The sequence below is a fragment of the Sphaeramia orbicularis genome, chromosome 13, assembly GCF_902148855.1.
Source record: "Sphaeramia orbicularis chromosome 13, fSphaOr1.1, whole genome shotgun sequence".
Classification (NCBI taxonomy): domain Eukaryota; kingdom Metazoa; phylum Chordata; class Actinopteri; order Kurtiformes; family Apogonidae; genus Sphaeramia; species Sphaeramia orbicularis.
Window position 1 is genome coordinate 30,315,190 of NC_043969.1, and position 17,768 is coordinate 30,332,957.

The 17,768-nt window shown below is 39.6% G+C and overlaps 3 protein-coding genes across 3 annotated transcripts; all 3 read right to left on the reverse strand.

Moving 5' to 3' along the window:
- Positions 1-240: 240 nt before the first annotated feature.
- On the reverse strand, positions 241-5,902 carry LOC115431119 (extracellular calcium-sensing receptor-like). Its single transcript, XM_030151360.1, has 13 exons — positions 5,895-5,902; positions 5,628-5,804; positions 5,162-5,340; positions 4,890-4,981; positions 4,606-4,785; positions 4,334-4,522; positions 4,005-4,232; positions 3,678-3,902; positions 3,381-3,590; positions 3,137-3,260; positions 2,826-3,019; positions 2,438-2,719; positions 241-663 (listed from the first exon to the last, which is right to left on the reverse strand). The coding sequence occupies exons 1-13, from the start codon at positions 5,900-5,902 to the stop codon at positions 241-243; spliced, it is 2,511 nt and encodes an 836-aa protein (XP_030007220.1).
- Positions 5,903-7,034: 1,132 nt separating this feature from the next.
- Positions 7,035-11,735, reverse strand: LOC115431120 (extracellular calcium-sensing receptor-like). Its single transcript, XM_030151361.1, has 13 exons — positions 11,731-11,735; positions 10,786-10,962; positions 10,277-10,487; positions 10,044-10,127; positions 9,776-9,955; positions 9,493-9,681; positions 9,183-9,393; positions 8,863-9,056; positions 8,454-8,663; positions 8,253-8,376; positions 7,937-8,130; positions 7,542-7,823; positions 7,035-7,457 (listed from the first exon to the last, which is right to left on the reverse strand). The coding sequence occupies exons 1-13, from the start codon at positions 11,733-11,735 to the stop codon at positions 7,035-7,037; spliced, it is 2,484 nt and encodes an 827-aa protein (XP_030007221.1).
- A 472-nt stretch (positions 11,736-12,207) lies between these two features.
- LOC115431121 (extracellular calcium-sensing receptor-like) lies at positions 12,208-17,768 on the reverse strand. Its single transcript, XM_030151362.1, has 14 exons — positions 17,731-17,768; positions 17,579-17,641; positions 16,129-16,398; positions 15,746-15,861; positions 15,417-15,508; positions 15,142-15,321; positions 14,667-14,855; positions 14,357-14,567; positions 14,037-14,230; positions 13,628-13,837; positions 13,427-13,550; positions 13,113-13,306; positions 12,718-12,999; positions 12,208-12,630 (listed from the first exon to the last, which is right to left on the reverse strand). Exons 1-14 carry the CDS (start codon positions 17,766-17,768, stop codon positions 12,208-12,210), a joined length of 2,586 nt encoding a protein of 861 aa, XP_030007222.1.

Genomic DNA, 17,768 nt, shown 5'->3' on the forward strand with positions numbered 1-17,768 from the left:
CACAAGGATTTTGTATCTAAACCATTAGGGAAGTTAGTTCATCCACCCCCATTCAATCTCCATGCTTTGCTCATGAGTTTAAAGTAAATTTTAGCATCCATATGTCCATATGAAATAGACACAAACTTGTGATTGGACCAGGTCAAAGCACCTTTATTTTGTTCAAAGTGGATTAACACAGCAAGTTGTCTTCACTACACAAATATAATATATAATCCAATGCCATCTTAAAAAAAATAATCATCTGGCCATCAGATGTTTCTTTGTGTTCTTTTCAGGTCTCAAAAGAATGATAAAGCATTTTGGGGCAAAGATACAGAACAGTAAACCATAACTGGAGGCCAGGATTGCAAAAATTTCAACAGCAACCACATATTTCCCAGGAGAGCTAACATAAGCAGGGACAAAGGCCACCCAAACAGCACAAAATATCAGCATGCTGAAAGTGATCAGTTTGGCCTCATTGAAGTTGTCAGGGAGTTTCCTGGCAAGAAAAGCCAAGAGGAGGCAGGTGCAGGCCAGCAGACCGATGTAGCCCAGAACCAGAGAGAAGCCCACCACAGAGGCCATGGCACACTCCAGAGTGACCTTTGACCCTTGGATACCCAAGTCACGGTGAGGTACTGGAGGACTGAGAGATAACCATATGGAGCAGATGATGATCTACAAAAAAGTAAAACAGATTTCAATTGTACAATGTGCAATTATTTAAATCCAAGAAAATTTCTTGTCACAAAACATGGTTTATATTTATGTTTATGTTTATGTTTACGCATTTGGCAGACGCTTTTTTCCAAAGCGACTTACAGGGGAAAACCAATTAAATCACTCAATCAATCAAATTTTATTTATATAGCGCCAGATCACAAAAAAGTTATCTCTTGACATTTTATATATAGAGTTGGTCAAAACCAGACTCTAAGTCAATTCTACAGAAACCCAACAGAATCCTCCTGGAGCAAACACTTGTGACTGGTGACAGTGGCGAGGAAAAACTTCCCTTTAACAGCAGAAACCTCGAGCAGACCCAGACTCCTGGAGGATGGCCGTCTGCCTTGACCAGTTGGGGTTAAAGAGAGAGAGTAGAGAAGGGGAAAAAGAGAGAGCGATAGAGATAGGGACTGGGGGAGAGGGGGAGAAGGGGAGAAGGGGGGAGTAGGGGGAGACACATGGAGGCGGTTGAGGATAAGTGAGTGGTGATGATGAGGGCAGGGAAGAGGCCGGACCACCGCAGCAGGTCCAGAGATAATCGTGAAAGAATCTGTGGTTGTCCTGGGAAAAACCTTATTAGAATATTTAAAATGGAATGTTTGAAAGTGCTAGGACAGGAGGTGCTCTCGGAAGAGCTGGGTCTTCAGGAGCTTCTTGAAGATAGGCAGGGATGACTCTGTTCTTGTAGCACTTGGTAGAGCGTTCCACCAACGTGGAACGACCCATGAAAAGAGCCTGGATTGTCTTGTACAAGGTCTGGGGACCACCAGACTACGTTCCCCAGATGAGCGGAGTGGTCGTGGGGCGACATAAGCTTTTATTAGTGCACCTAAGTAGACAGGAGCAGACCCACGGAGAACTTTGTAGGCTAGGATTAAAGATTTGAATTTGATGCGGGCAGCTATGGGTAGCCAGTGTAACTCAATGAGTAAGGGGGTGACATGTGCCCTTTTAGGCTGATTGAAGACCAGACGCGCTGCTGCATTCTGGACCATCTGTAGTGGTTTGACAACACAAGCTGGGAGGCCCGTTAGAAGAGCATTGCAGTAGTCAAGACGGGAGATAACCATAGTCTGCACCAGGAGCTGGGTGGCCTGTTCGGTTAGGTATGGCCTGATCTTTCTTAGGTTGAACAGAGTGAAACAGCATGATCGGGTGACAGAGGCAACGTGATCCGTGAAGGTCAACTGATTATCAATCATGACTCCCAAGTTACGTACTACACTGGTAGGAGCCAGAGGTATGGAGTCAATAGTGATGGAGATGTCCTGCTGTATGGTTGGCTTAGCTGGGAAGACCAGCAGTTCAGTTTTGGACAGGTTCAGCTGAAGGTGATGGGCTTTCATCCATGCAGATATGTCAGAGAGACAATCTGAGATCCGCACTGAGACTGTGGAGTCATCAGGTGGGAATGACAGATAGAGCTGGGTATCATCAGCATAGCAATGATATGAGAAGCCGTGTGAGTGGATGATCTGACCGAGTGAGGTGGTGTATATGGCAAAAAGGAGGGGGCCCAACACAGAGCCTTGGGGGACCCCCGTGGTGAGGCGGTGAACTGCTGATGTGTGCCCTAGCCAGGACACACTGAAGGACCGACCAGTAAGGTAAGATTGAAACCAGGAGTGTGCGTGGCCTGTGATGCCCATGTTCCAGAGTATGGATAACAGGATATCATGATTGACAGTGTCAAATGCTGCTGATAAGTCCAAAACATGGTTCTCACCTGTACACTGGTGAACAGGCAGACACTTCCTCTCTGTAGACCTGGACCAAACCACTTCATCAAAGCTGCAGCACCGGGACGAGCTGAGCGGAAAGCTGCCAGAACCACCATGGTCTTCACCAGAAGACAGGAAACAGAAAGTACAAAGCTGATCCCAAAGGCTGCCTGCTGGAACCGACAAGACCAGACTGATGGACGACCAATAAATAACAAAGAACACAGGAAGCAGAGCTTCAGTGACAGAAGAAGAAGGAAACTCAGCTCTGAGTTGTTGGCTCGGACCTAAAGGTGAATAAGATTAACAGACAACACAAGACAGTTTAAACTGTTTCTCAGTATTTGGATATGATAAACAAATCAAATGTGTGAATGTTTGATACAATCTCACCATAGGTGTTTGACGGTAGTACAGAAAAACCACAAACACAGCTGTTGTCACTATGACACCAGACACAGCTACTGTAGTCAGAGTAATGCCCAGTGTTTCATTAAAGGAAAGAAAGTCTGTCTGACGACGTATACAGACAGTTCGCTCAGTATTGGACCAAAACTCAGATGGACAACGTTCACAGTGGAGGGAACCTGAGAGAGAAGAAGAGGTGAGGGTGTATTAAGTGTAAAAAAAAAAAAAAAAAAAAAAAAAAAAAACATTCCAAATCTGACCCTTTTTGAATTCAATTGTTTGTTGACATATCTCACCTGTTATATTACTAATTTCTCCTTCTCCACATGGAATACAGTCAAAGCAGCAAACAGGTTCTCCTTTCCTGTTGGCCATTCGGGTACCTGGGGGACAGCTCTTACTGCACACTGAGACGGGAACCTGGAAGTGAAAGGAAATTATATTATTGTTGACATAATCCAGAGCTGTCTGAGTTGATACTGACTTAGTCTAGTAAATCAACACAGCAAGTATTTAACTAGACCTTTTTAATCTGAATACCTCACTGGATCCTGTGCTCCACTGAATAGCTGATTCATTTAGGTGGATATCAGACTCATCTACATGACCAACCAACATAAGTTTAAGTGAACCCTCAGGGGTTTTCTGCCAGTTGACAAGGTCATACTTGGGTGGAATATCAGCCCCTTGGAAGTAAAACATTTCTCCATGTGGTGTGGAGATATTCACTTTATTAAAGTGCTGTAAAAGCTGAGACAGAATTTATTATGTTTATTACTTCTCACATCTCAATGTTGTCCTTTAAAGAAATGTACAGGATGGGCAGGATTATTCTACCTCTCTGGGTTTGATATGTTTTGCAGAGGAGCAGGTGGAGCTGTTGTTTGTAGGACTGTCTCTGTTTGGGCAGGAGAGAAGGCTGTGAAGGGCGTGAGCTGCTGCATAAACAGCAAGATAGATATTATATGTCAACCTCAGATGCGCCATATCTGTAAAGTGATTTTGCACATCCTCTAGAGACTCTGTTCCACTGCAAGGTGGAAGGGAAGATTTTTGAAGGGACTTTTTAGCAGGAGATGAAGTAGACGGATTTAATGAAATGTCCAAATATGATCTGAGTGAAGTAGATGAATTAGAGGACAGAGGTGTTTCATGAGAGCGTGCAGCTCCAGGACTACATCCAAACTGTTGTTCCCAGAATTCTCTAAAGAACACATCATCTGGACGGTGATATGGGTTTAAATTTCTGATATAATTTCCAAATCCAGGTATTGGTGAACTTCGAATGGCCACACCAACAACGCCACTTGACAAATTAGAGAGGGCAACATTTTTCAGAAGATCATCTCTCGTGCTCCAGGCCTCACTGGCAAGAAACTGTCTGTCAGTCACCTGTAGTAAACCAACAATTTTAACAACCTTTTTAATTCATAAAATAAAGAAACAAATAAGTATGGCATGAATCAAAGTTAAATATTGAGTATTCTACTTGCATTTTTCTTGGCCAGTTCAAGAAAGAGTTGAATTACTCCTGTATACCAGCAAAAAATCAGAATCACCCTTGCAGTTGAAGTTTTAATTGTAATTGCTGATTTTTTGGCATCATTTGTTAGTTTTTCCCAGCTCAGAGTCTGAATAAATTCTAAACAGATCCTTTTCCCTCGAATCTCCTCTTGAAACACCTGAAATGTTTAGGTGAAAGCAATAAAGCAGATAAATATACAATGGATGCATGAAAAGTTAAAGTAAATGCGTACTTATACACCTGTAATGCAGAATGACCATAATCATCGTTTGCTATCACTGCTCCAATCCAAGTCCATTTGAAGTGTAAAACTAATCGGGCAATGGCTCGAGCTTGGTAAACATCACTTGGGATGGTTCTGAAAAAATTTGTAAACTTGTCCCTGTCACTGAGACAAGGGCAAGTTGCTGAATAACTTATCTGAGAGAAAAAGAAAAGGGTACAATTAAATTTCCTTCATAATTCCTGATTGTCTACTTAAGACTTTATCAGAGTGTCGTTTTCACTCTGGTAACAAAACTCACAAGTGGTACAGAGAGAGGTCCCAGCATCCTGGATAATATTGTTGCAGTTGAAGACAATCCAGGCCCAATGATCAGTGGAGCAGACTGGCCACCTGATGAAAGAATTAAATGTATAACGAGACAACAAAGGTAATTTATTTTAGACTTTTTGCTTTTGTATGAATGATGTGTTATTCATATGCCAAATGAAGTAGCCTACATGACAGTCTTACCACTCATATTCCCAGTTAGTCCATTAGCTGCAGATTGAGGAGTTGAGGCTGTTGAGTTGCAGCTGTGTGCGTCTCCTCCAATAAGTGACAGAGCTGACTGCAGAGCCCAAGGGTATCGGCCACAGCTATCTAGCATACGGTAACCCAGCTTCACTCCTTGTAGCAGACTGTTGTTACGATTTATCTCCTCCACCGCAAATGCCATAGCATACATTAACTTAAATGGCACCAAGTTCAAACTGAAACATGACAAGAACAAAACAATAGAGAATAATCTTATATTCTAATAATCCTCATCAAAGAGTCACATATTTAAAATATCTTTCCATTATCACTTTCACGTGCAAAGAAATATTTAATATAACAAATATATATTTTGAGTAAAAAGTGTACTTTTATAATTCTTTTTTCAGTTTTTTTCTACAGTAATAAACACATGAATGAGACAGGACTTACATAACAAAAATAAACAAAAATAAAATAAATGATCTGATGCTTGGTTACAAATACTGTGTGTATGTTTTACCCAGTGCAAGGCTCATAATATGGCTTTTTAGTGAAGTCCTGCTCTGTAAATGAAGGCAAGTGATAGACATTAAAGAGACCTCCGATTATCACATCACCATCCAGAGAGAGGCCCTTGTTGCTCTGTGCATCCCATCGAGAACACACTGATGCCTGAACCCCCTCCAGTCCTATCTGTCTGCACAGTACAGGGAGAAGCAGCAGAGGGAAGGATGAGGAGGACCATGGAGTCAAGAACCAGAGAAAACAACACATGGACGATGCTGACCTGGACATCTAACAAGCAGGCAAAAAAATAATTAGTATTGAACATGTGTGCAACAGTTTCATTTTGTGTGTAGTATACTGTATACAAGTACATATACATATAAAGTAGAGATCTGACCTACCTAATCACACCTGACAGTGAAATGCAGCATGTACAGAAAAAAGTGTTAAATATATCAGTGACAAAATTCAGCAGTTTACACATATTTCCAATTCATTTCATGTCCAAACATGATTCTGTGAATTACCTGCAAAGAGAAAAAAAAAAAAGTCTCAACTAAACAGAGCCCACAACACATATACACACTCTGCACAAGTGATGTGGTGATGTCAGGTTTTATAACAGTTTTGAAAAAAAAAAAAAAAAAAGAAGATGTCACAAACACATGACCTAATTTTCCTCTCTAGAGTGATACCAAATAGAGGATATGACTTGTGATAAACATGTTGGTAAGGCAGTTCAGTGAGTCTACGCCCATGTGTGTGTAATAATACTCTGGAATAACTTTTAGAAACAGTTTGACTGTTTAATCTAAGCAGTAAGATCTTGATTAATCCACACTGATGTTTTTTTCTTTGTCATGTGAAACAGTATAATCTTCAATTTCTTATATTTACAGATACCGTATATCTTGTAAATCTGATTACATTACTCTTAATGTTTTCTCACTTCATGTTTTTCAAATTGCAGCCCTAATACACAACAATATCTTTCTTTAGCAATGTTTAGCAGTAATATCCTGCCTCCTGGCTGCACCCCATGTCCATATAAAGTCACCTCTATTCTAATACTTGTGAAGATCTTGATTGTGCTCATCTATGGAATTACAGATGGTCATCCATTATATCTAATATACTTGAAAGAAAAATCATACACACAAAGCAGCTGTTATCTTACCCAAGAAAACCCTTTTATTGAAAACATTTCTGCATGTCTGTCTGACTTCAGTCAGTAGTACATATCCACACCACATGCAAAATACATTTTTGGTTTTATTCACATGGAAAAAGTTTTACGTTAGATACACATAAGGTCATTTGACAGAGCTAAGCCATGGGCTTTTATTTAAATTATGAAACAAAGATACATTTTCTTACACATGTAGAGTATGATAAATAATTCTATGTCCAAATAAAAATGTTATCTACCCATCAGGTGTTTCTTGGTGTTTTTCTCAGGCCTCAAAAGAATAATGAAACATTTTGGGGCAAAGATGCAGAACAGTAAACCATAACTAGAGGCCAGGATCGCAAAAATCTCAACAGCAACCACATATTTCCCAGGAGAGCTAACATAAGCAGGGACAAAGGCCACCCAAACAGCACAAAATATCAGCATGCTGAAAGTGATCAGTTTGGCCTCATTGAAGTTGTCAGGGAGTTTCCTGGCAAGAAAAGCCAAGAGGAGGCAGGTGCAGGCCAGCAGACCGATGTAGCCCAGAACCAGAGAGAAGCCCACCACAGAGGCCATGGCACACTTCAGACTGACCTTTAACCCTGGGACATCCAAATCAGGTTGAGGCACAGGGGGGCTGAGAGACAACCATATAATGCAGATGATGATCTGCATGAAAAAAGTATAATTTGTTTACATGACATAAAATAAAGTATTAGTGTTTATGATTCAATCCAAAAAGAAAACACTCACCTGTACACTGGTGAACAGGCAGACACTTCCTCTCTGTAGACCTGGACCAAACCACTTCATCAAAGCTGCAGCACCGGGACGAGCTGAGCGGAAAGCTGCCAAAACCACCATGGTCTTCACCAGAAGACAGGAAACACAGAGTACAAAGCTGATCCCAAAGGCTGCCTGCTGGAACCGACAAGACCAGACTGATGGACGACCAATGAACACCAGAGAACACAGGAAGCAGAGCTTCAGCGACAGAAGAAGAAGGAAACTCAGCTCTGAGTTGTTGGCTCGAACCTAAAGGTGAATAAGATTAATAGATGAATATGAAAACATTTAAACACAGTTTCTCAGTATGTGTTTATGACAAACAAATAGTATTCAAATATTTATATTACATCCAATCTCACCATAGGTGTTTGACGGTAGTAAAGGAAAACCACAAACACAGCTGTTGTCACTATGACACCAGACACAGCGACTGTAGTCAGAGTAATGCCCAGTGTTTCATTAAAGGAAAGAAAGTCCATCTGGCGTCGTATACAGACAGTTCGCTCAGTATTGGACCAAAACTCAGATGGACAACTTTTGCAGTGGAGGGAACCTGTTATAAAAAAAGAAGTTTGAGAATGATCGTGGATAGCAATGCAAAAAAAAAAAAAAAAATGCAGCAGCAAACATGACTTTCTATGACTTCTACAGAATGTCGTGACTTATATTTCTCACCTGTTATATTACTAATTTCTCCTTCTCCACATGGAATACAGTCAAAGCAGCAAACAGGTTCTCCTTTCCTGTTGGCCATTCGGGTACCTGGGGGACAGCTCTTACTGCATACTGAGACAGGAACCTGGAAATTATGTCAATGTCTGATAAAGCGACATTTCAATAAGAAGCATGTAACTGTAAGCTTGTTCCTCTGAATACCTCACTGGATCCTGTGTTCCACTGGATAACTGACTCATTTAGGTGGACATTAAACTCATCCACATAACCAACCAACACCAGTTTAAGTGAACCCTCAGGGGTTTTCTGCCAGTTGACAATGTCAAACTTTGCAGGAATATCAGCTCCTTGGAAATAAAACATTTCTCCATGTGGTGTGGAAATATTCAGTTTGTTTAATTGCTGCAGAAGCTGAAAGCACAAATTATTATTTTTTTTCCCCTCAAATAAATTCCAGTTGTGTAATATATGTGTGTCGTAAATGTCAACCTGCAACCACATCATAATGGTTCAGTACACAGCTGTTTCAGAGTTTCAGAATTTTCCACACAAAAAATATGACAAAATGAACTCAGAGATGAAACACAAGTAAATGAAACAGAAATTTTACCTCTCTGGGTTTGATGTGTTTTGCAGAGGAGCAGGTGGAGCTGTTGTTTGTAGGACTGTCTCTGTTTGGGCAGGAGAGAAGGCTGTGAAGGGCGTGAGCTGCTGCATAAACAGCAAGATACACATTATATGTCCACCTCAACTGAGACACGTCAGTAAAGACACTCTGCACCTCCTTCAGGGACTCTGTCCCACTACAAGGTGGAAAGGATGATTTTTGAAGGGACCCTTTAGCAGGAGATGAAGTAGAAACATTTGATGAAGAAGAGGAATATAATGAGAGAGGTGCATTATGGGATTGTGTAGTTCTAGGACTACATCCAAACTCTTTCTCCCACAATTCTCTTACAAACACATCATTTGGATGATTATATGGGTTTAAACTTCTAAGATAATGTTCAAATCCAGGGATTGGTGAACTTCGAATGGCCACACCAACAACACCACTTGCTACTTTGGATATGGCAAGATTTTGGAGAAGTGCATCTCTGGTGCTCCAGGCCTCACTGGCCAGAAACTGTCTGTCAGTCACCTGTAGTAAAGAGAGCCATTTTTTTCACAGAAATTTGCAGCACATACCCTTTCAGTGATAAAGCAGGTATATTGTGTGTCTTTTTGTGGTTTTACTCACATTTTTCTCAGTCAGTTCAAGAAATAGTGGAATTACCCCAATATACCAGCAAAAAATCAGAATCACCCTGGCAGTTGAAGCTTGAATTGTAATTGCTGTTTTTTTGACATCATCCATTATTGTTTCCCATCTGACTGTTTCAATAAATTCTAAACAGATCCTTTTTCCCTGAATCTCCTCCTGGAACACCTGAAAGGTTGAGGTGACACCAATAAATATAAGGTGTTTAAATATACAATGAAAAGGTGAAAACATTTTGAGAACAAATATATGAAAAATATACCTGTAATGCAGAATGACCATAATCATCATTTGCTATCACTGCTCCAATCCAAGTCCATTTGAAGTGGAAAACCAGCCGTGCAATCGCTCGAGCTTGGTAAATATCACTCGGGATGGTTCTGAAAAAATTTGGAAACTTGTGCCTGTCACTGAGACAAGGACAAGTTGCTGAATAACTTATCTGAGAAAAGGGACAAAAGTATAATATTACTTTTTTTTCAACAGTTTCTTGATCAGAGTTTTATTTTTTTCACAATAATAAAACTCACAAGTGGTACAGAGAGAGGCCCCAGTATCCTGGATAATATAACCCCCGCTGAAGAGAATCCAGGACCAATGATCAAAGGAGCAGACTGACCCCCTGATGATAGAATTAAATGTATAATTACATGAGAAAATGATTATACACTCCATGTCTTTTGTCTAATCTATATGTTATTTATAAATTTAATTGCACACAAATCACAGTCTTACCAGTTATATTCCAACTTTGGCCATTAGCTGTAGACTGAGGAGTTGAGGCTGTTGAGTTGCAGCTGTGTGCGTCTCCTCCAATAAGTGACAGAGCTGACTGCAGAGCCCAAGGGTATCGGCCACAGCTATCTAGCATACGGTAACCCAGCTTCACTCCTTGTAGCAGACTGTTGTTACGATTTATCTCCTCCACCGCGAATGCCATAGCATACATTAACTTTAATGTCACTGAGTTCAAACTGAAACATGACAAGAACAAAGCAATAGAGAATAATCTTACATTACCATCATTAAAGAGTTACATACTTAACATATCTTTACATCATCACGTTCACATGTAAAATAATATTTAACATAACCTGTTTCTTTGCAGATTTTTTTTTTTTTTTTTGCAAAAACTACAAATAGTTTTCTTCTTTTTTCAGTTTTTTCTACAGTAATAAACACATGAATGAAATAGGAGAAAAATTACAAAAATAAAATAAAAGGAAATGAATTATCTGATGCTTAGTTACAAATACTGTGACTAAGTTTTACCCAGTGCAAGGCTCATAATATGGCTTTTTAGTGAAGTCCTGCTCTGTAAATGAAGGCAAGTGATAGACATTAAAGAGACCTCCGATTATTACATCACCATCCAGAGAGAGGCCCTTGTTGCTCTGTGCATCCCATCGAGAACACACTGATGCCTGAACCCCCTCCAGTCCTATCTGTCTGCACAGTACAGGGAGAAGCAGCAGAGGGAAGGATGAGGAGGACCATGGAGTCAAGAACCAGAGAAAACAACACATGAACAACACTGGCTTAGACATTTAAGAAGCAGGCAAAAAAAATAATAAAGCAAAATAATTAGTACTGAACATGTGTGCAACAATTTCATTTTGTGTGTAGTATACTATATATAAGTACATATACATATAAAGTAGAGATCTGACCTACCTAATCACACCTGACAGTGAAATACAGCATGTACAGAAAAAAATGTTAGATATATCAGTGACAAAATTCAGCAGTTTACACATATTTCCAATTCATTTCATGTCCAAATATAATTCTATGAATGTCCTGCAAAGACAAAAACAAAAGTCTCAACTAAACAGAGCCCACAACACATATACACACTCTGCACAAGTGATGTGGTGATGTCAGGTTTTATAGCAGTTTTAAAATGAAAGAAAAAAGAAGATGTCACAAACACATGACCTAATTTTCCTCTCTAGAGTGATACCAAATAGAGGATATGACTTGTGATAAACATGTTGGTAAGGCAGTTCAGTGAGTCTACGCCCATGTGTGTGTAATAATACTCTGGAATAACTTTTAGAAACAGTTTGACTGTTTAATCTAAGCAGTAAGATCTTGATTAATCCACACTGATGTTTTTTTCTTTGTCATGTGAAACAGTATAATCTTCAATTTCTTATATTTACAGATACCGTATATCTTGTAAATCTGATTACATTACTCTTAATGTTTTCTCACTTCATGTTTTTCAAATTGCAGCCCTAATACACAACAATATCTTTTCTTTAGCAATGTTTAGCAGTAATATCCTGCCTCCTGGCTGCACCCCATGTCCATATAAAGTCACCTCTATTCTAATACTTGTGAAGATCTTGATTGTGCTCATCTATGGAATTACAGATGGTCATCCATTATATCTAATATACTTGAAAGAAAAATCATACACACAAAGCAGCTGTTATCTTACCCAAGAAAACCCTTTTATTGAAAACATTTCTGCATGTCTGTCTGATTTCAGTCAGCAGTACATATCCACACCACATGCAAAATACATTTTTGGTTTTATTCACATGGAAAAAGTTTTACGTTAGATACACATAAGGTCATTTGACAGAGCTAAGCCATGGGCTTTTATATGGGCTATTTTATGAAACAAAGATACATTTTCTTACACATGTAGAGTATGATAAATAATTCTATGTCCAAATAAAAATGTTATCTACCCATCAGGTGTTTCTTGGTGTTTTTCTCAGGCCTCAAAAGAATAATGAAACATTTTGGGGCAAAGATGCAGAACAGTAAACCATAACTAGAGGCCAGGATCGCAAAAATCTCAACAGCAACCACATATTTCCCAGGAGAGCTAACATAAGCAGGGACAAAGGCCACCCAAACAGCACAAAATATCAGCATGCTGAAAGTGATCAGTTTGGCCTCATTGAAGTTGTCAGGGAGTTTCCTGGCAAGAAAAGCCAAGAGGAGGCAGGAACAGGCCAGCAGACCGATGTAGCCCAGAACCAGAGAGAAGCCCACCACAGAGGCCATGGCACACTTCAGAGTGACCTTTGACCCTTGGATACCCAAGTCACGGTGAGGTACTGGTGGACTGATGGATAACCATATGATGCAGATGATGATCTAGATGAAAAGAAAAGAGATATCAATTGTACAATGTGAAATTATTCAAATACAAGAAAATTTCTTGTCACAAAACATGGTTCTCACCTGTACACTGGTGAACAGGCAGACACTTCCTCTCTGTAGACCTGGACCAAACCACTTCATCAAAGCTGCAGCACCGGGACGAGCTGAGCGGAAAGCTGCCAAAACCACCATGGTCTTCACCAGAAGACAGGAAACACAGAGTACAAAGCTGATCCCAAAGGCTGCCTGCTGGAACCGACAAGACCAGACTGATGGACGACCAATGAACACCAGAGAACACAGGAAGCAGAGCTTCAGTGACAGAAGAAGAAGGAAACTCAGCTCTGAGTTGTTGGCTCGAACCTAAAGGTGAATAAGATTAATAGATGAATATGAAAACATTTAAACACAGTTTCTCAGTATGTGTTTATGACAAACAAATAGTATTCAAATATTTATATTACATCCAATCTCACCATAGGTGTTTGACGGTAGTAAAGGAAAACCACAAACACAGCTGTTGTCACTATGACACCAGACACAGCGACTGTAGTCAGAGTAATGCCCAGTGTTTCATTAAAGGAAAGAAAGTCCATCTGGCGTCGTATACAGACAGTTCGCTCAGTATTGGACCAAAACTCAGATGGACAACTTTTGCAGTGGAGGGAACCTGTTATAAAAAAAGAAGTTTGAGAATGATCGTGGATAGCAATGCAAAAAAAAAAAAAAATGCAGCAGCAAACATGACTTTCTATGACTTCTACAGAATGTCGTGACTTATATTTCTCACCTGTTATATTACTAATTTCTCCTTCTCCACATGGAATACAGTCAAAGCAGCAAACAGGTTCTCCTTTCCTGTTGGCCATTCGGGTACCTGGGGGACAGCTCTTACTGCATACTGAGACAGGAACCTGGAAATTATGTCAATGTCTGATAAAGCGACATTTCAATAAGAAGCATGTAACTGTAAGCTTGTTCCTCTGAATACCTCACTGGATCCTGTGTTCCACTGGATAACTGACTCATTTAGGTGGACATTAAACTCATCCACATAACCAACCAACACCAGTTTAAGTGAACCCTCAGGGGTTTTCTGCCAGTTGACAATGTCAAACTTTGCAGGAATATCAGCTCCTTGGAAATAAAACATTTCTCCATGTGGTGTGGAAATATTCAGTTTGTTTAATTGCTGCAGAAGCTGAAAGCACAAATTATTATTTTTTTTCCCCTCAAATAAATTCCAGTTGTGTAATATATGTGTGTCGTAAATGTCAACCTGCAACCACATCATAATGGTTCAGTACACAGCTGTTTCAGAGTTTCAGAATTTTCCACACAAAAAATATGACAAAATGAACTCAGAGATGAAACACAAGTAAATGAAACAGAAATTTTACCTCTCTGGGTTTGATGTGTTTTGCAGAGGAGCAGGTGGAGCTGTTGTTTGTAGGACTGTCTCTGTTTGGGCAGGAGAGAAGGCTGTGAAGGGCGTGAGCTGCTGCATAAACAGCAAGATACACATTATATGTCCACCTCAACTGAGACACGTCAGTAAAGACACTCTGCACCTCCTTCAGGGACTCTGTCCCACTACAAGGTGGAAAGGATGATTTTTGAAGGGACCCTTTAGCAGGAGATGAAGTAGAAACATTTGATGAAGAAGAGGAATATAATGAGAGAGGTGCATTATGGGATTGTGTAGTTCTAGGACTACATCCAAACTCTTTCTCCCACAATTCTCTTACAAACACATCATTTGGATGATTATATGGGTTTAAACTTCTAAGATAATGTTCAAATCCAGGGATTGGTGAACTTCGAATGGCCACACCAACAACACCACTTGCTACTTTGGATATGGCAAGATTTTGGAGAAGTGCATCTCTGGTGCTCCAGGCCTCACTGGCCAGAAACTGTCTGTCAGTCACCTGTAGTAAAGAGAGCCATTTTTTTCACAGAAATTTGCAGCACATACCCTTTCAGTGATAAAGCAGGTATATTGTGTGTCTTTTTGTGGTTTTACTCACATTTTTCTCAGTCAGTTCAAGAAATAGTGGAATTACCCCAATATACCAGCAAAAAATCAGAATCACCCTGGCAGTTGAAGCTTGAATTGTAATTGCTGTTTTTTTGACATCATCCATTATTGTTTCCCATCTGACTGTTTCAATAAATTCTAAACAGATCCTTTTTCCCTGAATCTCCTCCTGGAACACCTGAAAGGTTGATAGATAGATGGATTTGCTTTATTAATCCCCTAGGGGAAATTCAAAATACTAAATGCGGTCACCGCTCCACAAACACAGCCATACCACATCAACACAAAATAAATAAATAAATCCAGAGTATAAGTAGCCGTGAATAACTTAGATTAAAAAGAGGTAGACTTAAAAAAGGTGTGTTTTCTACATCATGAGGTGACACCAATAAATATAAGGTGTTTAAATATACAATGAAAAGGTGAAAACGTTTTGAGAACTCAATGAAAATATGAAAATATACCTGTAATGCAGAATGACCATAATCATCATTTGCTATCACTGCTCCAATCCAAGTCCATTTGAAGTGGAAAACCAGCCGTGCAATGGCTCGAGCTTGGTAAATATCACTCGGGATGGTTCTGAAAAAATTTGGAAACTTGTGCCTGTCACTGAGACAAGGACAAGTTGCTGAATAACTTATCTGAGAAAAGGGACAAAGGTATAATATAACTTTGTTTTTTGTTCAACAGATTCTTGATCAGAGTTTTATTTTTTTTCCACAATAATATAACTCACTAGTGGTACAGAGAGAGGCCCCAGTATCCTGGATAATATAACCCCCATTGAAGAGAATCCAGGGCCAATGATCAGTGGCGCAGACTGACCCCCTGATGATAGAATTAAACATATAATTATGTGAGGAAAATTATTATACACTACATGTCTTTTGTTTTATCTATATGTTATTCATGCATTTAATTACACATAAATGACAGTCTTACCAGCTGAATTCCCAGTTTGTTCATTAGTTGCAGACTGAGGAGTAGAAACAGCTGAGTTACAGCTGTGTGCATCTCCTCCAACCAACGACAGAGCTGCTTTTAGAGCCAAGGTGTTTTGTCCACAGCTGTCCAGTATACGGTAACCCAGCTTCACTCCTTGTAGCAGGGTACTGTTACGATTTATCTCCTCCACCGCAAATGTCATGGCATACATCAGCTTTGATGGCAGTATGTTCAAACTGAGACATGTGGAGAACAAGGCAACTGAGAATCAAGGACTCACATTATCAAACATAGAATTTAAATGCATATCATCTTAAAAAGTGGATGTTAGTCACAATAAATAAAAAATTGTCTAATATGACTATATGTTTTCTTGTAGATTATTAAGCACTACAGTTAACAGAGGAAATGTTTATAGGAAAGATAAAGACATATAAGACTGAAAAAACAACACAAAAAGTTGAACCTGATACAGCATTACAAATACGGTGATTAAATTTTACCCGGTGCAAGGCTCAAAATATGGCTTCTTAGTGAAGTCCTGCTCTGTAAATGAAAGCAAGTAATTGAGATTAAAGAGCCCGCCAATAATCACATCACCATCCTGAGAAAGGCCCTTGTTGTTGTCGTGTGTTTCCCACCGAGAGCAGACTGATCCCTGAACCCCCTCCAGTCCTATCTGTCTGCTCAGTAATGTGAGAAGCAGCAGAGGGAAAGATGAAGAGGACCATCGAGTTGAGAGGCAGAGGAAATAAAACATGGATGTAGCTGATCTGGACATTTAACAGATAAACATTAAAATATCAGAGGTGCAATAAATTCATAAATAAACAAACAAAAAAAAACATACCTCATTAGTCCTGACAATGAAATGCAATAAGAATAGAAAATAAGGTTAGATACATCCCAAATAAAACATTCATTAGACACATATTCTTCACTTATATCATAGCCAAATATAAACATGTGTCCTACCTGCACAGATAAAAGATGATATCAACCAAAACATGTTTCACTTTGCCACAAGCCCCTATCACACGTCAAAATGTTTTTAGTAACTCTCAACACAACACACCACACACACACCTAAAACTCAAGTGAAGTGATGCTGTGAGTTTTTATAACTCATATAAAATGAAAAAAAAAAAAAAAAACAGATCACTCAACCACATGATCTCATTTTCCTCTCGAGAGTGATCCAAAAAAGACAGCATTATGTTTGATAAACATGTTTGTAGGGTGGTTGGGTAAAATGGTGTGGTTGTGTGTGCTGTTGTATGATAATTAGCGTGTTTATCATTTTATTTTTTTAACCATTGAAGACAGGACCTTATAATGAGCACTTATTTGTAGGTTCTCACCATCAAAGAGTTATTTGCATGTTAAAACTTGTTTGTAGTTTTAGGATTACAATGATATTTACACTTGATTGAGGGTTAGACATTCATTTGCAAAATTACATTTAGTGTAACAGGCTGTTGAATAAATTCTATGCCTTTCCTTAGAATGATGCATGAATGTGTTTGTTGCAAAGCTGTATGTTCATTATAAATAACAAAATGAGGCACGGATGTGTACAGTTAATGTATTTTATTTGTATTTGAATGACAGAAATTCTAGTGAAAAAAACAAACAAACACAAAAACATGACCCTGACCAACACATGGCCATGTGACTGAGCAAGGCATCTTTATTTGGTCTCCTAAACTGATGCACATGATGATACTTGCTGAGCTGAGGAAGAACTCAGGTGAGTGGGTGCATTGTCAGGATCTGGCAGACGAGAATAGTTCCACCAAGCCAGAAGGGCAGTCTGGATCGCAGTTTCAGTGGAAACTTTATTGACCCGTAGGTGTGTAGCGAAGTGGATTAATCCAGAGGGGAACAGGCAGAAGTGGCATCTACTATAGGCAGTGGGTCAAGGAATCAGAAGAAAGTAGACAGCTCTCTCACTGAGGGGATGTTAGTGTGGCAGGAAACTGGGACAGGTGAAGCAGAGCTGTAAACTCAGGTAAACTGCAGTTGGTAAACACCACACAGCCACAGGCAGATGATAACCAAGATTCAAACAAGCAGATCTTGTGGCAGAAGGCTGTGGGATTTACCAGGGCAGAGATGAGGAGATGTGGTCAGAAAAAGGCAT

Excerpts from the sequence above, each read along its gene's own strand:
- LOC115431120 (XM_030151361.1), bottom strand. Across the intron at positions 10,128-10,276 it reads CCTCAACTCCTCAGTCTACA|TCTGCTCCTTTGATCATTGG; the intron begins GCTAATGGCCAA and ends TCAGGGGGTCAG. Across the intron at positions 9,394-9,492 it reads TTGAACTGACTGAGAAAAAT|GTGACTGACAGACAGTTTCT; the intron begins GTGAGTAAAACC and ends TCTTTACTACAG.
- LOC115431121 (XM_030151362.1), bottom strand. The coding sequence starts at position 17,768 with ATGCCTTTTTCTGACCACATCTCCTCATCTCTGCCCTG. Across the intron at positions 14,231-14,356 it reads ATTGTGGGAGAAAGAGTTTG|GTGGGACAGAGTCCCTGAAG; the intron begins GATGTAGTCCTA and ends TTCCACCTTGTA. Across the intron at positions 13,838-14,036 it reads AACACATCAAACCCAGAGAG|CTTCTGCAGCAATTAAACAA; the intron begins GTAAAATTTCTG and ends TTGTGCTTTCAG.
- LOC115431119 (XM_030151360.1), bottom strand. Across the intron at positions 5,341-5,627 it reads TATTATGAGCCTTGCACTGG|TTTGAACTTGGTGCCATTTA; the intron begins GTAAAACATACA and ends GTCATGTTTCAG. Across the intron at positions 4,982-5,161 it reads TGGAGGAGACGCACACAGCT|GTGGCCAGTCTGCTCCACTG; the intron begins GCAACTCAACAG and ends TTCTTTCATCAG.